Source organism: Ictalurus punctatus, chromosome 11 (genome assembly GCF_001660625.3).
Source record: "Ictalurus punctatus breed USDA103 chromosome 11, Coco_2.0, whole genome shotgun sequence".
Taxonomy (NCBI): domain Eukaryota; kingdom Metazoa; phylum Chordata; class Actinopteri; order Siluriformes; family Ictaluridae; genus Ictalurus; species Ictalurus punctatus.
This window is the reverse complement of record NC_030426.2, coordinates 20,657,753-20,685,077: the sequence shown is the minus strand read 5'-3', so window position 1 is coordinate 20,685,077 and position 27,325 is coordinate 20,657,753. Positions and strand designations below refer to the sequence as shown.

At 38.9% G+C, this 27,325-nt stretch overlaps 1 protein-coding gene across 5 annotated transcripts in view; it reads left to right on the top strand.

Annotated features, from left to right (window-relative positions):
* pik3r3b (phosphoinositide-3-kinase, regulatory subunit 3b (gamma)) overlaps positions 1-27,325 on the top strand; it is a 205,336-nt gene that overhangs the window by 164,305 nt on the left and 13,706 nt on the right. Inside the window, exon 1 of one of the 5 annotated variants that reach the window (XM_053683878.1) lies at positions 24,483-25,445. The exons of the other annotated variants lie outside the window; for them this stretch is intronic. Coding sequence (XP_053539853.1) covers positions 25,334-25,445 — 112 coding nt within the window. The 5' untranslated portion in view covers positions 24,483-25,333. Of the gene's footprint in view, positions 1-24,482; positions 25,446-27,325 lie in introns of those variants that run through there. 5 annotated transcript variants of the gene reach the window in all.

The window sequence follows — 27,325 nt, the reverse complement described above, 5'->3', positions numbered from 1 at the left end:
TATTCTATTCCTAATGAATACTAGGATGCAGAATTGCACACAACAGCAAATGCACGCACTCTCTCTCTCTAGAATTACTAAGCTGTCCCTAGTTCGTGCGTGTAAGGGAGAATTTATGCCATGCTGAGTAAGACATATGTAACAACAGTGCTGTGTTGTGTGTGTTTACGTGTATGTGGGGCAGAGTAAAAAATGAAGACTCAACTGAGTAAGATGTGTGTATGGAATGAGCACCTTAGATGTACAGGAGCATGTATGTACAGTGGAAAATGAATGCTTCACTGAAAGGCGCCCTGACTAGGAGAAAATCTTTCGCCTCAGCATATCTTATGGCTCATTATGTGCGTAAAGATGCATTGTCCTCACCACAGATGCAGCACCGTTATACTGTCACAAGGGTTCTACCTGTTCTGTGAGCAGTTCCTTTTTATGAAAAAATCAAGAAGGAGTACAGAAGCATCACAGAATTAAAGCATATGTTTAAATGTATTGTAGAGCAGGGGCGTCCAATGTTATCCGCAAAGGGCCGGGTGTGAGTGCAGGTTTTCATTCCAGTCAAGCAGGAGGCACACCTGATTCTACTTGATTAATCAGTTGATATTTGCTTTCAGTAGACTCAGGTGTGGAATCTGCTTGGTAAGAATGAAAACCTGCACCCACACCGGCCCTTTGCGGATAAGATTGGACACCCCTGCTGTAGACTATAGTCAACCAAGTTGACTCGGTTAAGGAGATTTTACATTTATGAAATTTCTCTATAGTTTACTATCATTTTTATTTAGGATTTATGATTGAAACTTATCTATCTAGCACACAGCAGCTTTATAGAAATCAGGGTGTAGATTTAGATCCCAAATGAGCAAACCAGAGGTGACAGTGGCAAGGAAAACACCCTGAGATGACACAAGGAAGAAAGATTTGCTGTTTCTAGACCACACAACAGAATTCTTAACCAATGTTTTGGTGTCTCTGCTAATTTCCTTCAAAGTTTAGTCTTGTTTTCAGTTGTGTTTACTGCAGGGATAACATACTGAAATCAGACAGACATTCCATTGGGTTTCCCTGGATTAGACTGGATTAGATCGGATTCTGGAGTTATTCCCTCCTTGCACCTAGTGTTTCCCGGATCCAGCTACACTGCCCAGGTTAAAGAACTTGCTAAAGAAGGATGAATGAAAGAATTCCATAGAGTTGCTTCGTATACTATGAGAGTCAAGTCCAACTCTTAAGTAACAGAGAGTCCTTGGGTCACATTGGGGTTCACCCCAACAGGGCTCTACAGTGTGACCATTATATTGTGATACATTAACATTACCATCTCTTAAAAAAAAAAAAAAAACTAAACTTCAACCATGCTCCTAAATTTTTGTCTGTGATCCTAAATTTTTGTAATTGTTAGCACAATTTCTCCTAAAAAGATTGTTACCGTAGAGCCCTGCCCAATGTGACGAACTCTTGAAAAGAGAAACTAATATCTTCCTCTTCTCTCCACACCTTGATGCTATTAAACGTTAGTTATCGAAGGACAGAAAAGTGTACGGTGTCAATAAAAAGCATACATTTTAATTGGAGCCTGACAGGAGGGTGACAGAGCCTGAAAATAATAGAGATTAAAACACATCTTCAGTAGCCTGAATATTGTTTTTTCCCCAGGAGCCCACTCACTCAGACATGTACACACACACACACACAGACATCGAGAGATCACCGGCCGTGCTGTGAGATTGCTCATTTTATAATGGTATTGATCCATTGAATCACAGAAGTGCCTTTCAGATGTAATCAGCAAGATAAGTGCTTTAGATTTCAGTCATGAAGCTGTGGTTTTAAGAGTGTTTCGGGGAAGATTAGACAATATGTCATAGTGGTTTAATATCGCTTTACCAAAATTCTCCATATTGGTAAAACAGCTTTTGTGGATTTGAGCAGATTGATGTAGTGTTGTGTATTATGTGATAGTATATAGCGGTGCACTCCTGAATCTAAACAAAGCTGCCCCATGTGTCATATCACTGAGATATCTACATGGCTGTCCTTTGTGTGTAAGACAATATTAGAAACATGTGAGTTGGTTGGTCATGGAGTTGATGCACCAGGGCTTTGTTCTATGAAACGTACCCTATACATGATTAGCCTGATTATGTTACAGAGTAGTGACACGCTTTACAAATCAAGAATGCTATTTTTCCACTCTACATGCATACCACCTGACTAGTTCGTTTTTCACTTGTTCTTCTCTTCCCAAACTCTCTCAATCTTGTCATCAACAGGGCAAATATAATTCAATCACAACTCAAACTCAAGACACCAAAGAAAGCACATTTTTCAGTGCTGGTTTGAACTGGCCTGGCCAGATTTGCCTTATTGACCCTGTGTGCCTCTTGTGTGAGCTCCTGTGCGTGTCTGATAGGAAGGATTACTGTAGCTATCACAAAGAAAATGGCCCTGTCTGTCAAGTCTTGCAAGTTTTCGAATGACCGATGGAAGCTAAGGTGTCTGGATGCTGAAACTGCTTCTGAGCTAGAAACGGGATTTTCACACAACCATGAAATCATGAAACCCCAATTTAGACCTGATTCTTTGGCGGCCTTTCTTTATGTTCAAAGGAAGGCAGGATGGGAACATCATCTTGCTGCTTTGTCGCAGGCGGCTGGATGGATGTGAGGGAGGAGACGAGGAAAAAAAAGGCGGGGTGAGGGTGGAATTACAGAAGGTGAAATGAGTCTAGTGGAGACCTTGAGATGTGAGTGGGATGATGGGGGCTTTACATCAAACGTTGACCCAATCAGGCTGTGTCTTTCATGGGCGCTGGGTCTTATCACTCCTGCAATAGCTTGTTAACCATTGGGGTAGATAGTAAGAATGGGAGTAGATGGGTTTTGTGCCTGAATAGGTGATTTGTTATCATGCAGACAGCCAGTGTTTTGACAGCATCATCTAATGGTCCTGTCTCCAAGGTCTGCTTCCCCATTGCTCATCTGAATAGTCTTCCTATGGAGAAAATCATAAGTGTATACTCTGTCTATTGAATAATTGACCATCTCACCTCCAGTTTCTCTTATGATATTGCTCACTGTATCGACAGCTCAGAAATATAGTATGGACAGCTCAGTGCCCTTCCATGTCAAGACTTTTTTTTTTCCTATAATCTCATTGTTTCCAGTTCAGTGTCCATTGCTAGCTAGCAATCAGAAGGCCATGTGTAGGCTTCATCCCATCCAGCCACATTTAAATGATGACTTGCAGCAGTATTCCATTGTGATTTTGGTCATTTCTTTTCGGACTGACGCCGATGAGCCTCTCTGTTTGTCTCCTGGTCCTCTGTCAGTGTCTCCTCCTGCCATTGTTGGCCGAAGATTTCAGCCATCGTCCCGCATCGCAGGTACAGCTCAGGGAAAAGGTCAGGATCGTAGGTCAGCCCTCCTCCCAGCCGCACGATAAACCCCCGGTCCCCGAACAAAAGACTTCTCCATCTGGGGTTTGAATAATGATGCCATGTTCGTGCTGAACTGCGTTCTGTGTCCGAGTGATAAGGCAGATATAGATAGAGAGACGCTCAAGAGCTCGGCTCAAGAGCCAAGCAGCATTGCCCACGTCATCCCCACTACTTTGCCCATGCTTAATAATTGATGCTGTCAATCAGTTATCATCAGCATCCAGCTTTTTGTGCTGTTGTCAAAATCACTATAGTGTGCTACATGCATAGTGTTAGGAATCCATTAGTATGATTACAAGAGCTCGATTTCTCAAGACAGTAGAGCTAATGAACAGAGTGGTGTACTGAATAACGCCTGACGTAAAGGTTTCTTTTAAGTCAGCACTAAAAAATACGTCAGATATGCTTCATTATACTTTAAAGCCATCAGCTAAGCTTTGTTTGTAGTAGGTATGGGGTCTGTTACTTTCACTTTTAGATATTACTCTGAGCTACATTCGTACTGTTTCATCTATGTGGCTGACCAATACTATCTAAGGCAGCACAGTATTATAATGAGTGTACTTTGCAGGGTTTTTTTTTTTTAAATGTTGTTACCAGTTAAACCATTGATGGTTTAACAATGGTGCAAAAGAAAATCATGGTTATTCCATTAATGAAGTTCTTGACACATGTTAAAGTGGAAAATTATTAGGTTACCTCAAAAATTCACTCAAAGAATGAAAGTAAAAGCACAAGAAAGATTCACAAAAGAAAAAGACGTGTGCCTCAAATCACGTGACGGTAAATGAATGCCTCTTTCGTCAATGGAAAATGGGAACTTTAGCTAAGGCTAACTAAAAACAGCTTCATTCCTAATCTCTCAAGTGTTAGCTATCATGATAATGCAGTGCAGAAATGTAGGGATGTTTGAAAATGCGCTGAATAGAAAATAGAGATTTTTCTTTTGAAATGAAGGACGTAAAAGTCAAAAGTATTAGCTGAAGACCTAAGACGTGAGTACAGGAACAAGTCACACGGTTCAGAAACTGATCACAGTTACTGTAAGGACATATTATAACAGTAGAAAACTGTACTTTGAGTATGAAGGGAAAATGTACTGAAGATAAAAAGCGTTTATATTAATGGTTGGAAAACTGAAAGTGAAGCCCATATATTGCTACTGATTACAGTAGGACGTCTGTACATTTAATTATACATTTCTCTCATTATTTTTTTTATCTGGTTTCACTACAATCTCATTTTTTAAAATGGCTTTTCTTTCTCTTTGTGTCTTTTAGTTTTTCATTTTTGTCTCTTGCATTGTTTTCTGTTACTCACAATAGTCCTTCAGCTCCAGACCTCATACATCTGGCACATGCCACAGTGAGGGATGGAACTTGCGCACAATAGTCATTTGTTTGGAGCCTCCTGATGGACACGCTCTCTTGACAGGGTGAAAAGGTGACAAGGGATGCGAGGATTGGGGAATTAGTGTAGGGTTAAAGAGAGTATTTTGAGGGGGAAAGGAAGCACACACCCTCATTACACATAGACGGTGTCCATGGTTCATCAGTGAAATGTGACTGAAAGTACAAGTAGTGCATAGTCCCAGTGTTGAAAGAATGTATGAAAGAAATGCAACTGCTGTAATGATCTGAGCAGTTGTTTATTTACATTAAGATTGTATATTTTACAAATTTTTTAAAAGGACACCTTTTGAATCCATATTTTTTATCCATTTACAGCTACATTTAACTCTGTGGAACGTCTGCAAAACAAATTAGTTGAGAGATTCTGGCATGTTTCAGTTTGACTGTATTGCCAGTAGGACGTCAAATCGTTTAACAGTTCGTACACACCGTTCTTAGCTCAGGAGTTTTACGTGCTTGTTTAAAAGCCGTGAAAGTAAAGCGAATTAGCAGAGTGGCTGAACTCATAATTGCATAATTGCAATCTTTACAAATCACCCGAGACATCTGCACCCAGTGATGAACAAGCATCCCTCTGGTTAATTAATTAGCCTTCACTCACTATGATGCCATCAGCGTGATAGAACGCAGTCAAATGTGACGACAATAAAGCACATTTTAAATTTGAAAGCGTGAAATTATTTAAAACTATTGCCGGATAATTTTGGCAATTTCAAGCACTCATATTTAGAAGGAGGCTGTAATATTTGCCAATATAATAAGATCATTTTAGGTTGAAATTACAAAAAAAAAAATTTTTTTTAATTCGTAATTAGACTAAAATAAGCTTTGTATTTTTGTTTCTAATAAGAAATATCTGATAGAGTTTCCAGTATTCAAGATACTCATTTTTTGAATAACAGTTACATTTTTGAAGCGTTTAGCTGTAATTATATATATATATATATATATATATATATATATATATATATATATATATATATATATATATACACACACACACACACACACACACAAACACATACAGTATCATTCCACTTTATTACACGTAACTTTATTTATGGACTTTAATGTTGGGAATTCTTTATATTTCCAGATTTCTTGAGTTAATTCTGATGTCTGGTGAAAATTTCATGTGAACAGCCTCATTGGAGATATATTTACTGAAAAAAAAAATCTTGATGCGTCCAATACTTATTTCCCCCACCGTATATCCTCGATTTGTGTTGGTAAATGGATCATTGCTTAAGTGGTAAATTCCTTAAGTGACTGATCTTAACCATCTTTATGGTTTCTAACATTTGAAACAGTGTTGATGTAGGCTTTGAATTATTTTTAAGGTACCAAGTACTATATCGATGAAGGTACAAGACTCTTGAAGCAACCATATGTACAATTTAGGACCTATTTTCTTGGATCGTAAGCAATTCTCAAGACTGGTAGCAAGCAAAAGTTGTAAGAAATATTCCTCACATGAAGCTATTATATTGGTATGGATACAGTCGATACAGGAAAATAATTATAGGCTTTTTGGTGGTATATGATTTGTTTGTATTTGCCTTAAAATCCAGTGACTCGTGTCAGCCTTCTGTGTTGTCAGTATAAATATATCATGAATGCTTGCCTTGCACAAGCAGTAAGCACTCTGCACCACTCGGCATGCTCGCGTTTACAAACGCGTGGCATGATGCCGGTTATTCCTATCAGTGTTTATGCATTGTTAATGTCCCAATCACACTTAATTAGACAGCTCATCAGTCACACTTTTGTTGCTCATATTAAAAATAAAGGTGGTCTAGAGTGTGTCCAGCTGATCGGATTCGGTAGTGAGGGCCTTTTCCTGATTAATATTACGTCTCATTTAAATTAGAGACATATTGCAGGGCTGCCTGGCCAAAAACAACAATAAACTGAGTGCTTCTTGAGATTGTTACTCTGTGAGTCACTGCTGTGTGATATAAAGCAAACATGTTGAAAATATTACCCGGGCATGTGCCACTGTATGATCTGAATTAAGTACTTTTAGGTGTGTGCGCGCGTGTGTGTGTGTGTGTGTGTGTATATGTATATATGGACATATATGTATATATATATATATATATATATATATATATATGGATAGATAGATAGATGTACAGTATATAAAGGGTTCACAAACTTTCAAGCACCACTTGGGTTATATGTTTTATGAACTTGTGTTGAGTTTGTTCTCCCCTTTTGTCTGAGTTTGTCTGTGTGTGTGTTTCCTCCTGGTTCTCTGGTTTCCTCCCACTTATTTCTCACCACTGTGTATTATTCACACATGATGCTAGAAGACTAAAAAATTTAATAATTATAGACCATGACCTTTTATTCTGACCTTATGTATGATAGTATGATAGACTATTAGCCTCTGACCTTCACACAGTAGAGTATGTGAGTTCATGTTTTCTTAACATTTCAATCACTAGCTAATTAGACTACTTTTACAATGTCGTTTGCCAACTAGACAGCAACAGCTTTGCGATCGACGGTAGGAGGGTCTTGTGGGTTTTAGTTGCCTAGCTGTAATTGTAAAATGAATACCTTATTCCTTCCTTATCTACTCCTATCTGATTCCTCATTAATAACTGGCATCCCATGCCAGACGTGTTCCAGCTTTGTGTCCATGTGCTCCCGGGAAGGGCTCTGGATCCATCATGACACTAGCGGTTACTGAAGATGAATGAATGAATGAATGAATGAATAATAATGAGGTTGACTGAGTAGACTCCCACCCAGGACTTAAATACCTGCTTGTTCAACATGCCCTGCTGTCGACCCTAGGTGCCTATTTGTCATACAGTATGTCAACCGAGCTTGTGTTATAATGTTGATGTTTCTACGTGTAGCTTCATTAGCCTTACTGAATTTTAGGGACACAATACGCAACCCTCATAAAATCACAAATAACTATAGCAACTTAAAGCAATGTTAAAAATACTGTAAGTTTTGTTGACTTGTTTATCACCCTTTGAGGTCTGACTCATCGACAGGATCATCTAAGAGGGATGACGCTTTTTTTTTTAAAAAAAAGATAGCAGTAGGTTAAAGAGGTGCAACTTTTATTCACTCTCTTGTGCTGGAATCGAGCAGGACATCGATAAGCCTAAACTAAATTCTGCTTCGTAGCACACAGTAAGTAGTACAACAGCTCTATTTCACCAAGAGGTATCCAGGTGATTCTTAACATCACTATCCAGGGGTTCATAGAACCACCGATACAAACGAGTGTTTTCTGTGACACAGTGAATGAACATTAACAATGAACGTGATGTTGATAATAAGACAACAATCGCTGTATGACTGTAGTAGCATGCATGGTTCGAGCTACCGAAGCAGATCCTATGCTCAGTATCAACGTGTCAGTCATTGATTCAGTCTGATGAGCGCACTACAGCCGCAGGAGGCACAGTCACAGGGTGGATCAGCTTCCCTCACCAGATTTATTCACACTAACTGGTCTCCATTAATCCCATTCGGGGCAGTCCAATCACCTGGCAAGAACAGACCGACTTACTCTGCATTGTATGGCTGTGAAAATACCTCCACTGCTTCCTTCACAAGCTCCCTCACCCTCAAGCTCCCTCCTTTAGTCACTCCTGCTCAGGTTTTCAGTCCAAGACTAGAGAAATCTGTAGCCCAAGTGTACGGGATAAGCAGATTTGGGTTTTTTTTTTTTAATTCGTAGTTTCAAGTAGATTCAACAACCAGAAAAGACCCTACTCCTTATTGACTTAAGTAAACAAAATGTTTTCATTTGGTATGTATGTTTAAACATACCGTACTGTGACAGTACTGACTGCATTCGATACAGTACCTACTGCTTGGCTGTCGATACAGTACGTACTGATCAGTATATGTGTGTAGTTTGAATACAATCCGGACACACTGCAGTACATCCGCCATGTTGGCATTGTCATGTGACCTATGACGTCATCATAACCGCAAAAACGTAACCTTCAACAAGTCAACAAGTTTACTCAGAGGTTGTTAAACAAGTTCGGTTTAATACCAATAGCACTTGCATTTTAATAGATCCGACGCTCTGCCGTCCAACATTTTTGATTCGGACAGATCTTCCCACCAGTCCCGTTGCATTATGGTATTTCAGTATCCATTGGTTTTATAATGCAGGATCTCAGTGGAAGCAGTAGGTCATTCTTTATGAATGCTGAGAATTCTGACATTCTACTCCTTTGCGGTACTGCTTTTCAATAACAGCTTACGGGAGAAACATTCGCCAGCAATTTTTTTGTCAAGGCACAAAAGCGATGATGAAGTAGACATTTGTTTTCTTGTTCTGTATTATTGCACTTAAGTAGCTGTCTAGATAGCCACATGCTATTATATTTTATTAGCTACCACTTTTTAGCCTAGTCGGTTAACCAAAACACAGGGCTGAGCAGAACATTGCAGCTTTTACTTGCGCGTTCATATATCTAACGACCTAGCGGTGGTCTAGGTCATTCTGAAACGTCTACCAGTTGTAAATTGAGCCAACAGGACATCTGTGGGACGTTCTAAAAGCCTCTGAGATGAGTGGTCTTGACTTATTATTACTACTGGAACACTGAAGACCTTGCTAAAGTAGGCTGATGCACAATAACTAGTATGTATATCGTAGCAGTAGCATTTTTAGTTTATGTGTACTTTATCTGAACACACACACCCCCTTCCCCCGGGTACAGCTCGGCCTCTTACTCGCTCTCTCGCTCACTCCCTCTTTCCTGTCTCACCATAGCAGTGGCCATTAGTCTTCATCAGGCAGTAGAAGTGTCTCGGCAGCACCCTGAATAATTGACGACGCGCTTTAATGATTGGCCACTCGGTTAACAAAGACGTGCCGCGGTCAATGTGAGTGCCGGTGTCGGTTGTCATGCTCTGTGGTGATGTCATTGCTTCAGACACACACTTCTCTGTAAGCCACAGAGAGAGGACAACCATGTCAGAGTCGTAAAGACTTGCACCAAAGTATGAATGATCTTGGAGACGTATGATACGGCTATAGCTATTCAACCAGCAGACAATGTATAATTATAAACAGGCAAAAAGAAATACATCTACAGGGATTTTGATATCTGTCTACGCTGTGCCATGAGAGAGATCTGAGCCATGCTAGTTTTAAGTAGATGGTCAAAACTTGGGGGACTTTAGATGAGGACCGTTGCACTCTGATTCTTTAATCTTTGAATCAGTAATAAGTGAGAAATATTAGTAGACTGAACGTAAGCTTCGTCTTCACTGAAACTGATAACACATTTATATGAGGCCAGCTGTTAAAATCAAAATCACCACATTTGATACTGTTTGCTTTTCCCATGGCTGGTTTGGGAACAGATATACCACATACCACTGCATTAGTGAATTTGCTTCATTTTGCAGTGATTGTGCTTTTTGTGAATGAGTGAATGGATTCCTTTCCAGAAAAATCTCATACCTTTCACATCATAAGGGATTATGCGAATAACATGCAAAAGTTAAACTGCAGGTATGGCAGTTTAATAAAACAACACGTCCACAGGATAAGGCAGAAGTCAAATAATCATAAACAGGCAGAGGTCAGATGATCAGGCAAACAAGTACAAACAAGGCAAGGCAAAGAGACGAGGTGGAAAACGTGAGCGAAGTCAAAAAGCAGTGGTACAAACCTTGGTATAAACAGAGACACAAGGCAACTGAGCATATACTTCACAACTAGATGAGTAAATGAGAGTCTCTTAAAAGGAGTAGTGTGTGTGTGTGTGTGTGTGTGTGTGTGTGTGTGTGATTGGAATCAGGTGTCTTTAATTAGAACTCTGGGGATGGTGAACGTGTCCGTGTGTGTGTAATCGTGCATGCGTGTGTGTGTCCGTTCGTGCGTACGTGCATGCGTGCACATATGTGTGTGTGTGTGTGTGTTTGGGAAGTGTAGTTTGTGTCAGCCATGTTTGTAGTCCATGGTGCATTCTGGGAAGTGACATTTCTGGTTTGCGGAGTGTTTGGGAAGTGTAGTTGTCGTCGGCCATGTTTGTAGTCCATGGTGCAGCTGGGAAATGAAGTTGCTGGTTTGTGGAGGGTTTGGGAAGTGTAATTTGTGTCGGCCATGTTTGTAGTCCATGGTGCATTCTGGGAAGGGAAGTTGCTGGTTTGCGGAGGGTTTGGGAAGTGTAGTTGTCATCGATCATGTTTGTAGTCTATGATGCATTCTGGGAAATGAAGTTGTTGGTTTGCGGAGGGTTTGGGAAGTGTAGTTTGTGTCGGCCATGTTTGTAGTCCATGGTGCATTCTGGGAAATTAAGTTGCTGGTTTGCAGAGATATGACAATGTGTGGAAAAACAACCATGTGAAGCAAAGTTTTGATCCTGATGAGGGGAAAGAAAGCGCACGTCTCAGTGCTCAGTGCTCAGTGCTCGCACAGCTGAAGTGCTGAGTGAATTTCTCTGCATTCTCCCTTTACTCCTCCACACTCTGGAACACTCTGCACTTGTTTAAATTGACAGTGCTCGCTGATCCTGATTGCACACAGGTTTGCTAACCTCAGCTCTCTATTAAAGATACTGTTTAAACGCTGTGAGATGTTTAATCAGGTTACTCGAGTTGTAGGAAAATGCTGTAGTAGTTCCTCTTGGTATTTTCACAGAGCACAGCAAAGCACTTTGCTTTGCTTTGCTCTGGTTGCTGTCATTAATCATGAAGTACAGTACAATCAGATCCCTGTCATTTCGTGTGGTCTGTTCATTAGTGCAACCGGGTACACTCGGCTTACATGACACGGCATCACTTGGTATTGGGATGTTGGTATTGGGGTATTGTTTCACAAATATAAATACGAGTATAAGTAAGTGAGCATGATATCTGAGCAGTGCACAATACCAGTATCGGTACTGGCGCATCCCTGAAGATAAAGACTAGAGTTCAAATGTGAAATAATCCTGTCTATTGCAGTCTCAAGGCAGAATTGTGTTTAAATGGTTGCAGTTTGAACCTAAATTTTTAAATATGATATAACCCTACTATTTTGACTCCCTTTTAATATATGAGAAGTTATGAAGGGTTTTTTTTTCCTTTCATGTCATTTTTTCAGGTGAGTGAGCAGTATTCTCGCTCTTAGCTTGTGCACGAATGCCCTGTAAGACTTCTGGCTGATTTCAGATACAGTCTCTGTAATCAGTGCAGCATGACTTGGGAGAAAAATTTTGCTGATTCCTTTTTATCCTGGTCTCTCGCTTGTCAGAAAGATATTCTAATGCTCAATTAGGCATTTCCTTCACCCTCTCTTTAGTCTGCTGTGCTTAACCCGTCTTTTCTGTTATTGGGCTGAAAGCATGGTGTAGCGAGGGAGTGAAATGTGCCATGAATACTCCTCCTCTTGTCCTGATCCCTTGAAAGCACTTTAATCTCAGCACACATCCTCCTTTCTACCCCTCCTCTCCTCCTGGTACCTCTCTTACCCTCCTTGTCACTCTTCTTTACTCTGTTTTCACTTCATGACCTTTTGCTGAGTTGGGAAATAGACTTTTGGGGTTTCAACTTGCAACACTTTTAAACACTGGAAGTCTCTGGAAATTCAAACATGTTTGTCTGGAGTCATTTATTTGATCGTTATAAGATTTATCATGTAGTCTTTCTAGAATTATTTTTAGTGCCGTCAAATAAACAACAACAACAACAACAACAACAACAGAAAAATCCTACACAGAGTACAGATTTCATTTCCAGCTTCAGTGCTGCAATGTTAATAACAAAAATAAATAAATCAGTGCAATAAGTATGTAAAATAGTATATTTGTGTATCATAGTACACTACTTAAGGCTGCAACACTGTGGACGATTTGGCAGCTGAGCGGAAACCACTAATACTGAAACTGAGTGCACAGCATGGAAGCTCATGTCTGATAACAGACTCCTTCTTATAGCTCGGTGATTTACCTTTACCTTGATACAACAACATCATGGAGGTTTTTCCAGCATGATAATGACCTGGGAGTCATTTTCTATTCCAGCCTCAGTAGCATTTAGTCGAGTAACTCCTAGCATACTGCATATAAGCAAAGTCTTAAAAGGAAAAAAAAAACTTGTATATTTGCTGAGTTGACACCTTGAACACCTGATATCTGAGTTTCTATGGCCTGTAACTGGACACCTTGTTCTTTTCTTGATGTGTGACAAACACGACAGCATGCTTTGTCCTCACAGATTTTCTGGAATCCATGTTTAACCACCTGGCTTCTAAATGCATGTCTCGTGAACTCTTTACACACGTGCTGTTTGACCTCTCAGAACGCTGAATGAGGTGAGGTTTGCTTGTACACAAGCCGACTCCCCCCTGCAGGCAGGGTTTGGCTCAGCTGGGACTGTGTCAATAACTTCTGGCTCAGGTTACTGTAGGGATGTAAGCGTAATCAGCCTGCCACTCTGCACAACAGTCTGGAACTAGATTTGAAATGACAGGGTTGCTAAGTGATAAACAGTGGCACTGTGCACTTTTTCCCCTCTCCACACCTCTTAAACTGTGGATTGGTCTGTGAACTGTCACTTGGCCATTTTGAAGTTGCTGCTGGTAGCACGTGGTCTGTAATAAAAGAGCAATTATTAAACTAACTAACTAAATAAATAAATAAAAGTTTGGGGTTCATGGAAAGCTTTGTCCCAAAGTAAGGAAGCAAAGAAAGCGTAAGTATCCACAATGTAGGTATAAATAGGGTTAAACTGAGGAGAATTTAACTATAGTACTATACTTTAGTATGCTATACTAGTAAACCAAGTATAATATTAATCCTAGTTCTGGGCATTTTTACTGATTTCAATAAATTTTTACTAATTTCAATACATTTTCTTTTTCTGTTGGCAGATAGTTTTGCTTCTTTGTAGAAATAAATGCTTAAAATTCTCCGACAGTAGAACAAGACTATTTTAAGTTTGAAAATAGATAGATAGATTGACAGATACAGTACGTTTACATGGACAACAATAATCCGATATTAACCTGATTAAGACGATACTCTGATTAAGAAACTAGCATGTAAACAGTGATTATTGATGACCTTAATCTGATTAAAGTCATACTCGAAGTAAACACAAATCGAATTAAGACGTGTGGAGTGTTCCTTTTTCAGTCGCATTATTGAAGTGCATTACATGTACACACCTTAATCACACTATTAACGCCGTGTGGGAGTTTTCACCGCATTGTGCAACAGGACACGTACACGCACGGTGGCGCTCAACCGTTTGACGGCAAACAGGAGAGCACGGCTGCGTCCCAAACCGCGTACTTACCTACTATACAGTAGGAGAAATACATGTATTTCGGCTACTGTATAGTAGGTAAGTACGCGGTTTGGGACGCAGCCCACGGCTTCAAGCAGTCGTCTATTAGCACGTATAGCATGACTAATAATTAACTGCACTTGAAGCGTTCGTAAAATGAAATATAAAAACACCCAAAACTGTATACGGGACCATAACGAAGACGAACTGCATGTTGATACGTGAAATTCTGGAGGGAACGTCGGACGGCGTGGCGCGGTGACGTAATGACGTGTGCCGTTAATCGCTCTGTGTTCTATAACATGTAAAACAGGGACATGAAAGGAGTATTCTAAAAGCGACTCATGTAAACACCTTAATCAAAATATTGTCTTATTCAGAATAAGGCCAATAATTAGATTACTGCTGTCCATGTAAACGTAGTCATAAATAGAAAGATGGACAGACAGACAGACAGACAGACAGACAGACAGACAGACTGATTGATTGATTGATTGATTGATCCCAAAGGGATAGTCACAAAAAATAGTCACAATCATTTAGGAATAGATATAATAATTTTATACCTAGTATATTGCAATTTTATAATAGGAAATACTAGATAAATTTGATTACATTAAAGACATTTTCACTTGCTAAGATGTCATGTTTTGCAGTGCATTGAGTAGATTGTTTTAGAAATTATTTATGAATGATTTTCATCAAATTATAGTACTGCAGTAGATGCCTTTTTTTTTTTTTGCAGTGTGTAATTAAACGCTCTAACAGACAACTCCTATTCATCTAACAGCTACTCTAACATTACCAATGTTAGTGATAATCACGATGATGTAATGTGTTTTCACACCCGGTTAGCAACTGACACTGTTGTCTATTCCTGGAGCAGTAAATACTTAAAGGTGTTTTTAGTTTATAGGACTTGTGATGGTGGCATGGTGGTGCAGTGAGTGGGTAGCATTGCCATCTCACCATTTCAGGGTTTCCAGTCCAATCTTGAGTTCAGGTTACTGTACAGAGTTTTGCACGTTCCTCCTGAGCAGGTTTTCTCAGGGTTCTTCTACCCAAAAACATGCCAGCACCGTCTACTCTACAGATTGGTGACTAGAAATTGCTCCTACGTTTGCAAATGTGTGTGCACGGTGGCCTTTTGATAGACTGGCGTCCCATTCATTTGCATTTCAGTCATTTGGCAGACGATTTTGTCTGAACTGCCTTGAATCCGAGCTGAGCAGATGAAGGTCAAGAGCCTTGCTCAAGGGCCCCAACAGTCGCAGCTTGGAGTACCTGGATTCAAATTCACAACCTTCCGATCCTAGGATAGGCTGCGGATCCACCACGACCCTGACCCGGATAAAGGTCATTAGTGAAGAATGCATGCATTACTTTTGACAACTTGTACGGTCTATGACTAAAAGACATTAAAAAAAGAGATTTTTTCATGTCTTTTGATCGTCTTTGTGCTCACAGGGGACGGCTTAATAGAGAAATGCTTTTAATTACAAACCATAAAATGCATTCATTCAGCCAGGACAAGTACAGCATACGCATTTGATTATTAAAGCAAAACTTTTGCTGTATTTAAATGTAGATTTAAATCGTTTTGATGTCAAAATTTAATTTGAACAAGAAACAAACTGACAAAATACCTCAAATCTGGCCAGTTGCTTGTTAAACCGAGCCCTTAGCACAGAAACTAGTTTAAATCTCATTTTCATAAATTTATGACATGTCTATATAAAATCATGTAGCTGAACGCTGCAGTTCCCACATTGTCATCAGCCAGAGAGAGCTAGGGCCGACTTATTGAACTTGGATATAAGTAATAAACTGTATTATCGTAGTTGGTAGTAAAGCAACAGTTATGTCTGTATTTGTAATCGAGCGATATTCATGAGCTGTGAAGTTAAAGACACACTTCTACTGAATTCAGCACATGTCCTACTTTATCATTTGAACATATTTTATGTGTACCTCCTCACAGGTAAACATCTGTGGGTATGGATGTCTGTTAACTTCAAGTGCTCTTCAAGTTTCTTAGTCGATTAGGAATTGCATTCGTTTACCATGTCCAACATGTACAGTACAACATCGGTGTTTAGCTTTTAGTCATTTTCATGACTACACAACTGTAAATCAGAGCATTAAAGAGGCAAAGCTCGAAAAGCACATTGCGCCTCAGATCTATGGGAAGAAAGCTAAAGTGTACATTATATTTTAAACTAATGGTGTTATTTTAGAGGTTCACTGGCAAGTCATGACACTACCATTTCCTGAGCCAGCTGGCGTACGGTGAGTTTTTCCATCCACTGCTGCATGCATCATCTGAACGAGCGCTCTGAGCCAGTTCATCTACTGGCATGGGAAAGTGGATCACCATGTCAGTCTGAAAGCCTATTTTAAATTAAAGCGAGGAGATGACTCCCAGCTGTGAGTCAGCTTTGCATTTTACACCATTCAGGTCAGCTGTTTATAACTTTTTGAAATGTTTTGAAAAAGCAAACTGTAAAGCTCAGTTTTGCAGTCAAGTCTCCATCAGTGAACAGTTGATAACTTCAACAAAATAGAGTTCATGTGAAAACTATAATGAATTTCCTGTTTACACAACTGCACTTTTTGGCCATGTAGTACACAGTTATAGAAGGGATTTATTTATATTTGCAGTATTCGTTGTCACCCAGTTAAGGATGGGTTCCATTTTGAGTCTGGGTCCTCTCAAGGTTTGTTCCTCATGTGCTCTCAAGGAGTTTTTCCTTGTCACCGTCGCCTCTGGCTTGCTCATTATGGAGAAATTTACGAATTTATATATTTAAAATCTATTTCCTAAATTTGTATATATCTGTAAAGATGCCTTTAGATGTATTGCCTTTAGTAATTGTTATTTGCATGGTAATAATAAGCTATAAAATGGGATTGCAATGTCAAAAGGAATAAATGTAACATATGGGTAATATATATAATTACTCTTGACTTTTTGAGGGAGAAATGTGTTTCTAATGTGGAAAAATTCATTTATTCATCTACAGTAAGCTCTTTACCCTAGTCAGGGTCTTGGTGGATCTTGGGACCACGCACACATGCATTCACACACTTATTCACACCTATGGGATATTTAGCATAGCCAATCCACCTACAAGCATGTGGGAAGTGGGAAGAATCTGGAGAACCCATACAAAACCCCATGGACCATACAAAACACTACACAGACCATAACCTGGGCTCAGGATTGAACCAACATTACAATTCATAAAAACGAATTTCCAAGTGAAACTACATAATTTAAGAACATTTTTGGTTTCCGTCGTTGATTCGCCTTCAAATGAGGACAAAAGATCAAAAGCATTCAAATGTTTTAATGTTCCTGGAAAACTTGAACATTTGGCAGATAAATAATAATAATTTAATATATAAGGTATACAATGCACTCGGAATTATTATCATTATTTTGGAAACCTTTGAGCTGTTGCTAGTAGTGGATATTTCAGCCCCTCCATATGACCTCCTGGTGTACTGAAGACCTCGTTGTTCTTCAGAGTAAACAGCAGCTACCTCCTGATGCCCCTCCTTCATAAAGGGGGTTGTTTGGTGCTCATGTGGCTTTGTTCTCGCTGTTTGACCCCTGTAGGCTGGAGGCTATAGTCTGCTGTGACGAGAGCTCTTGTACAGTGCAGTTCAGACAGAGCAAATGCGGTGGAAGTTTAGGTTACATTACAAATCTCGATTCTATCCTAGTCCTGTATTAAGGGCACTAAAAGGAACATGGACTGTATCAAGACACACATGGTAATAAGTGACTCTTTAAATTTAAATCACTGCATGTTATCATGGATATTCATTTCAGCTCTGATGTAGTACAGTACAAGTCAAGCATTTTAGTTGTTAATATGTCACCTCTAACCATCCAAGCGTTAAACAATGCCTAGGGGCCCTTCATCTGAATTATGCATATTCACATAGTCCCAATACTGAAGGAGCTTTGGGGTGCGTAATTAATCTTATTTCATGATTGTATGATTTCCATGCTGAGGTGAACAAACTATCCAATAAAGCCCCCTGTCTTGCACTTGGTTACAGTTATACCTGGCACCTGATGCCCAGATCGTCCCATGACAGATAACTAACCTCACTCACATGTGTTCTGTAGCTAATTCTGAATACCCACAACTCCCACAGTAGAGGTTGCTAAGCATTTTAATCGCATCCAAACGGGGACATGAATGCTGCTCATATAGCTGAGACGCATTATCCACACTCCTCTAAACCATAGCATGCAGATTACGTTAAGGTTTATTTTAGACTGGTGAGAATTTGCATGGTTGAATGTGTTCAGTAGACACAATACAGAATATACAATTCGTTCGGTAGTTTCTTTCTTTCTTTCTTTTTCGTCTCAAAGCTCAAGTTGTGTGGTTTCTGATATCTTCTCAAGGTTAGTACAGAAATAGTTCTAATAGAGAATAGGGGTGGGGCTAGAAGCATCGCTCGTTGCTGAATGGTTATGCATAGCACATGACCCAACATGCAAACAAACAACAATTTAAATTTCATAAATGACTTCATGGAGGTTTTTAGTGGGTCACTGACTGGCCGTACATTTTTTATTTTTGTGTTGCCATATGTTCATCAACAAAGGGTGGACTTTAAAATCATTTTCATTTCGTCGTTTGGAATGTTTTCATTTTGCCATTGACAAAATTGACGAAACTGTCATCAACATGTCTTAATAATAATTACGAGAATTCGGTTGCAGGTAATATAAGCAGGCTAAACCAAATGGACAATCAGTCAGTGTTAGTCCAAGCATATGCTAAAATCGACTAAAACTCGTAATTCCGAGGTAAATGGAAGGCATCAGGAGTCTCCATCTCAGAGGCTCCTCCCACATACCACAGAGCATCTGACACCAAGCATCAGAATCCTGAAGGTCTGATTGACTTTCACACTTTCGTACACTATATTCTGGTGAGAAAGCAAACCCTTTAACATTAGGACACAGTAAGAAATAGTGACTGGATTAAAAAACACATTATGGCATCCCATTTTTAAAAGTTATTTCAGAGTTTTGTTGGAGACAGTGGATAAATAAGATACCCTCGCGTGTTTAGTAGTCAATAGTCTGTTATTTTGCAATGTCACTCAAATAGCGTCATCCTGGGATTGACTGGCGCTCCATCCAGGGTGTGTTCTGATCCAGCGCCACCCTGACCTGGATAAAGCACTTGGAGGTGCAGTCACTAAAGTTAAAGTTGGCCGTTCTTGGCCACATTTTTGATGAAACATACTAGACTCTTTAGTGATACCCAAAAGTCTATCTTGCAAGACTAAGCTCTATTTAAAATATCTGTGTTAATGATGAGGCAGTTGCATGTACTGTCCTCATTGTCACTGTTCCTGTTGTCTAAAACCCCAGTTTCTCCTGGTTCTTGTTTGGGTCTGTCCTTGTTTTTTTAAAACATGCGGCAGGAATAGTGTCATGACATGGATCCTAATCATAATAATCAGATCTCTGTTCTCTTGCCAAGAAATGAACAAACCTCTAAACATTTTTCAGGTACTATGGACTCCATTAATAACTCACTGATTGTCAATCATGATCATCTTAGGATTCATTCTCATTGAAGTGACACACTCATGGCAGTTGTATAAAACACTGTTCAGCTATTTGGCATCAAACTAGCACTGCAGTTTTCCCCTGGCTGGTTCTGTACGTGTGGTTGGAATAACTTCAATCCGACATATCAAGCCTCTGATGTTACTGTTTGTTTTGCAGGCTTTTATCATATCTTATGGCTGATATGGCACTTGTAGCATCAATAGCTGCTTAATCAGCACTGCAGGCTGTAAATGTGAGAAGGGTGTGTGGATCCGGCTGGCTGATATTGTATCTGTCAGAATCATTCAGCCTGGAGGCAGGAATGGGTTAACGAGTTAGAGTCCGGCCTTTATCTGCAGAATGCTGAGCCATGGTGGCCGGTACCATGACAACCACAGAGAAGGAGAGGGGAAGAAAGGAGGAGAGAGAAAGTGATGGGGCGAGAGACAGGCCAAAAAAAGTAGACAGGAAAATGGGTGAAAAAGAAATTACAATCTAAAACATAACATTAGAGTGTACAAAGATGATGATGATGTGAGAGAGAGAGAGAGAGAGAGAGAGAGAGAGAGAGAGAGAGAGAGAGAGAGAGAGAGAGAGAGGCGGGTAGGTGGGTGCCACCAGCTTATTACACCGTGTCACCAGAGTATTGCATCAGTCCAACAGAGACGCTCACATTGCACGATGACATCACTCGGTTTGGAGGATGGGAGGAGAGACTGATAAGCTCTAAAGGGGGGGGGGTCGTATCTCCACCTCTCACTTTGGTAGAGTCATTAACACATTGGTGTCAGTTTTAAGGCTGTCCTGTAGCACGTGTACTCTGCCTAGTCATGCCTATTCCCGCATATTTTAATTCTCGGTGCATGGTTGCATCCAGTCGAATGTACGGAAATTTGTGCGTAGGAGAAAAGCGAAGAGAAACTTCCAGACAGTACGCTTAATCGTTTAATTCAAATCGGAGCGTACATTATCCGAGACACATGACTCCTCCTGGGGAGTGCAGCCATAAGAGCCCATTAGTGTAGCTCAGTGGAAAAATACTGGCTGATACTAAGTCACGCTTGAAAGTGTGTCTGATAATAAAGAATTTTTTTTTCTTTCTTTTTTTTTTGAATTTGTAATGCCTGCTTGGTCTGTAATGTGCTTTCAGGCAGATGGGTTCCAGGCTTGTCATGTGAACCCATCATTTAGTGTCTCACCTCTAATGGGAGAGTCTGTGCAAATGCAATCTATACCATATTCTATCTGGGAAGCCATGGTGGCTGTTATCTACATGGTCTTACATGTTTCTTAGACAGAATGAAAATTTGCTCCGGCAGCAAAAATAGAAGTGAAAGGAAGCCTAAGTTTGGGGTTACCGGGGCAGGCTGTGATGTTCTCGTGTATTACTTTATGGAGGATACAGCTTTAAGACTCATCTATATCTCTTCAGATATCATTTGCTACCAGGAACTTGGAGGAAGGTAGTGTACAGCTTAGACTGGCAGTTTCTTATGCTGTGTTACCAAACAAAGAAAGAGAGAGATAGAGTGAGAGAGACAGTGACGAAGGGAGCAGCCTGGATCTGATGAGCTCAGCAAAAAAGTGAAAAGGCGATCTCTCTCACCATGTAATTTATAACAGCATGGGACCAATTTCCCCTAGCCTTTTCAGCTGGAGAGCGATAGCATTGCCGTCTTTTAGGTTTCAGAAACTTTATGAATTATGCATCAGATAGAGCAGTGCTTACACAACAGCCACACTAGTGTGTATCTTTACTACTCGACTTCTGCCGTAGAACAATCGGTTCACATCCAAACTAAAACTGAACACTTGAGCTACTAAGGACACAGGGGAAAAAAATATGACCGTGCCTGAGGCTACTGTATAATCTCTATAATCAGATCTTTTCATCAAGTAAGGCTTTATTTTATGCACATACACATACAATGTGGTCAGGCTGATTAGAATCTCTCTGTTAGTCACGCCTGCCCTTTGGCTCAAAGTCAACAATCTACTTGCACCGAGGCAGAGTGGAATGAGAAAATTCAGCTCATAAAATTTAACATGCGAACAGTTCTCAGCAGAAAGCCCTCACTGAGAACTGCAACAAACTCTGATAACATGAAGGCAGGAGATTGGGTTTGTAAATAAAACTACAACCTGTCTGCAACAACTTGTCCATACAGCAACTTAGGGAGGCAGAGTTAAGCTGAGGCGTAGAAACAACTTGTATTATTATAATGAGACAGACAGAGAGCCGGTGCTGTGTTTACATTAGCATTAGTCTGTGTTGAAGTTTCGATGCAGCTATCATGTGATCGTCCTTAAGCTCATTATTCATGTGACAGAATTTTCCGATCTGAACACCATGCAAGAATCATGCAACACTCATGCAACACAGAACTTTTATTTTAAACATCTTTTGGGATTGTTGCACAAGGATGCATTATGGATGTTGATGTGGAAGAAAATCTGGTGTTGTTGAACTTCACACTTGATACTTAGCACCTAACTAGCTACTTGTTACTAACTAATCACTAACTAACTAATAACGAACTAATCACATATTGACATTTCAAGTTTGCAAAATGTACAGTACGTAATTAATAGCATATACAGTACTGCGCAAAAGTCTTACGCAGAGTCTAACCTAACCCTAACCCTATTTTTTTTCTTCTAATGACTTCTACATTATCGAGTCAGTACAAAAACATTTTAGATTCCAAAACATTAGTTTTCATGCACAAAATTAAATGTTACTGAAAAATGTTTGTATGTCAGTAAAGAAAGCAGCATATTACATAAGAGACCACTTTTTAGACAAAAAACATAACGAACGCTGCTGGATTTTGCTGCAAAAATTAGTAAGTGCAACAATCTCTAGAAGAACCATGGCTGGTTCTGCAAGATGCTCAGTAAAACTTACAGCTCATTTCCTTATAAAACTGCACTAATTGTACCTGAGTCTATTTTTTTAAGCAAAGGCTCGTTACACCAGATATTGACTTTTTTCATTTATAACTGTTTACTGCTCTTTATAGTATTTTTAATGTAGAAACATTTCAAGTTTCTTTATTTTTGAAGGCATCTTTATAACATTTCTTTGACTGCACAGGGATGGTGTGATGTGGCCCGACTGTTACCACCCAAAATGGATTATTTTTCAGCATATCACAAAGTGTTTTATTCCTCTTATTCAGGTTGTAAAACGTCTACAAAATAAGTTACTTCCTGATATTACTTACATTATGTTATAGCAGTTAAAAACAGCTGTTCTCTCACCAACCATCTTTTTTTCCCCTCTCAAACAAAAAATGCAGTACTCTGTCCTGATGACTAGCCTAAATACACATCTCCTTACATAAAACCTCACCATATCAAATATGAATATGTTTTCATTTGCCTTGCTTCATAGGAACATATTTGAGTATATATATATATATATATATATATATATATATATATATATATATATATATATATATATATATATAGTTAAATCCTGCTTAATCAGTCTTCTGTCCATTGATAACATTCTCACAGCTTCATATGGATCTGTGACTGGTTTCTATGGCCTATTTACTCAAATTGTGTGTGTGACTTCACTGCAAAGGGAATTAACATATGGTTTAACCTCAAGAGATGTGTAATTTAAATAGAAAGCTCTCCCCAAACTCATTAATAAGGAGCATTCTTATGTAATATTATTTTACTTATTATTATTATTATTATTATTATTATTATTATTTTATTTGAGTCTTAATTTGGTGGCTGTTAAGCTGGTGTAAGGTGTATGCCCAGGTTAATTTTAAATGCAGTTTGTAAATATAGTTTAGGTACAATAGGTTTCCACTGGGAGTCATTGTTTCAGATCCATCTGTCAACACAGGACCGAGGCACAGTTAGTGACAATTAAACAAGTTTGACACACTTGATAAGAAATGCCTGTGGCAGGCAGAAGCCATCTGGCTGGTCCTCTGAGTGTTGAATTAAATAGATGCTCTTAATGTTATGTTGAGATCTCAACATGATGGGGAAGACGGACATTCTTGTCCATGAAGGTTCACAGATTTGACAGATGAGAATAAAAAAAAGAGGACAAGACAGGCAAATCGATGTCTACTCCCAGCACTTACTTTCAAAAATCACCTGTTAATGAGACTTTTATTGAAGCAGTTCTTATTTACAGAGCATGCAGGGTCAAATGTATTACATAGGAAACATTTAAGAAAAAAAGAAAGCCTTGTGGTAATGTAATTTTGACCAATTCTTTCCACTTAGTTTTTGGATTATTTTTGGAGTGGATATTGCCTCGTTAAGTTTTCAGGTAACACCGTGGACGAAAAGGCTTTACAATGAAACAGCTGTAACACACCGCTTTTAATTTTGTACCAAAAATTGTATGGTTGTAAAGAAAAAAAAGGAAAGAAACCAATGAGTAATAGTGATGATGTTGGATAAAATGGTGGGATTTTTGACTGGATAAACCTGAAATGTACTTCATTAAAGCCCCTGTCATTGTCCTGCCCATTTAGAGCTAGCTGTTTTACACATCTTTATATATATATATATATATATATATATATATATATATATATATATATATATATATATATAGATAGATAGATAGATAGATAGATAGATAGATATAGAAATACATAATTTAACCAAAAATACGTCTGGCTATCTATTCATCTTTCCATGTTGAATTTGTGCAAAGACTCCAAGTCAAAATACTGAATTACATTTTTACTCTGTACCCATGTCCTCCCCCTTTCTCCTATGTTCCTCTTAGTAACGGTTGGACCAATCCGAGTTTAAGTTCAGCTTTTCTCGCATGTTCATTGGCTCCTGAGAAACACGCGGCTCTCAAAAAAAATGTATGCAAATTCCTACTTTGGCAACGGACCCAGAGAAACGGTGCTTCTGATTGGCTGCCTGCCGACTTTGGAGTCTGCGCACTGAGCCGCGCTTGAGCATGGCACGTCGCTCGGACTCGGGCGACACCATCAAGCCTAGGTGAGAGGGGTGTTCAAATATGATGTCACTTGTAATTGAAGTATCGCTGAAATAAAATCTTAACTAAAAACCAAGAGACTGAATGTAGTTTTAATACTAACGCCAGCAAATATCTATATAAAATCCATAATATTGATTAGAACGAGTGTGGCGTAGTGCAGTCACCCTGCACGATTTTCTTACATCGTGTCAACCCCCGTTCTGTGCCTAAAGAATGGTTGGTCCCGCATGAAGTGAAAGGTTTGCTGTGAGAGCACTTGAAATGAAAGAATTAACCGTTTAGTCTTGATGGGAGCTCAGTGGATTGTAGAGCTGGTATCTACTTTCTGTTCTGTTTCGTAACATGTTGAAATTTCAGGACGTAACGTTATATTGCTGAAAAGCCTGGCGCTATATCGCGTTTAATTACAGCAAGTTTGTAGTCTGAAGCGGGCTTTCGGATTTGGAGAATTGAAAAATATCAAATTGAGCTCGCGCGCCAGGTCGAGTCTAGGGTAGCTAACGTTAGCTTGCAGGATTAAATCAAAGACTAGCACTTCGGATTTGTGTCTTCATTTATTATTATCATTATTATTTTTAATGTTTTGACGAGGGAAAAGTGTCATTCATCACTGGAGTGCGACAATGTACAATACAGTGTGGAATACAGAGAAAGACGATGCCGAGCCGAGGGATGATTTGATGATGCCATATTCCACAGAATTGATATTTTACATAGAGATGGACCAACCTCCAGGTGAGCGCCCTGACACCCTGAATCTCCCTGCTGAGAGATTACATAACGCACTGACATTCAAATAAGAAAGAGTTTTAACCTTCTGTAGCTGTAGGGAATGCAGTGCAACAGTCCTGAGTCAGTGCAGCTTGGGATAAAGACAAAACCCTGGCTCTAAACGCTAACAAGCGCACAGCTTTGTTGCCTTTCTTTTCAACTTTCTTTCTCTCTCTCTCTCTCTCTCTCTCTCTCTCTCTCTCTCTCTCTCTCAGAGCAGTCTTTTGTACGCCATCTCTAACCAGGTCATAACCGGCTTCTCATCACTGACTAATCACTCTCACACTGCACTCTGCATTTCCTCACATGCAGCTCGGTTCAATGCAACACTTGAGCACTGAATAATAATAATAATAATAATTATTATTATTATTATTATTATTATCATTATCATTTACCTTCGTCTGCTTTAGCAACACTTGCACTGACAGTAACCCAGTGACATCACTGTGTGTGTGTGTGTGGGGAGGGGGGGATGGATGGACTGTGCTGAATAATGGACTGCTGTTCACCTTTTGAATATGTGAAGTAGACGTGTGCTTGTCTTTGCATATTGAAATAGAAAGACACCTCTACAATATGTGTAGTTCAGGCAGGTGAGTGTCCTCCAGCCACCTCCATTTGCATAAAATCCTTGAAATGACACCAGCAGGTTTGTGGGGATCTGCTTTGTTAAGATCTTATCTAATCATAGGAGTTATAATGTGACAGTGTGTCAAATGAAAACTTTTTGTTTTGTTTTGTTTTTTGAGTGTACGTTGTGAATTGCAAATATGTGTCACAAGAGTGTATTGTTTTTGTTGTTGTTTGTTTTTGTTTTTGTTTTTACACATAGGCTAATCACCATTTCATTCAGTGCCAGTGTTCCAGTGCTTAACAAGTCTCGGGATTCATCTAGGGAAAAAAAATAGATTCGGTCTAATTTATATCATCTTTTAACTACAAAGTGATTTATATAATAATAACTACAGACAACATTATTCATATAATAACTACAGACAAAGTGATTAATATAATAATAATTATGGACAGAGTGGTTCATGTGATAATTACAGACAAAGTGGTTCATATAATAACTACAAAATTATTGATTATTATAATAATAATAATTACAGACAACGTTATTCATATAATAATATTATAACTACAGACAGTAGTTTGTGTGATAGTTACAGACAAAGTGGTTCATTTAATAGCTACAGAGTGATTCATGTGATAACTACAGACAAAGTGGTTCCTATAATAACTACAAAGTGATTAATATAATAATTATGGACAAAGTGGATCATATGATAACTACAGACAAAGTGGTTCATGTGATAACTACAAAGTGATTATAATAATTACGGACAGAGTGGTTCATATAATAATAACTACAGACAAAATAGTTCATATAACTACAAAGTGATTCATATAATAATTACAAAGTTGTTCATATAATAATGATAATAATTACAGACAACGTTATTCATATAGTAACTACAGACAGTGGTTTGTGTGATAGTTACAGACAAAATGGTTCATATAATAGCTACAAAGTGTTTCATATAATAACTACAAAGTGAATAATAATAATAATAATTACAGACAGAGTGGTTCATGTGATAACTACAGACAAAATGGTTCATATAATAACTACAAAGTGATAATAATAATAATAATAATAACTCCAGACAAAGTGGTTTATGTGATAACTACAAAGTTCAAGTGATAATTACAAAGTGGTTCATATAATTACAGACAAAGTGGTTCATATGATAACTCCAAAGTGATTCATATAATTATAACTACATACAAAGTTTTTCATATAATAACGACAGGCAAAGTGATTCATAATAATTACA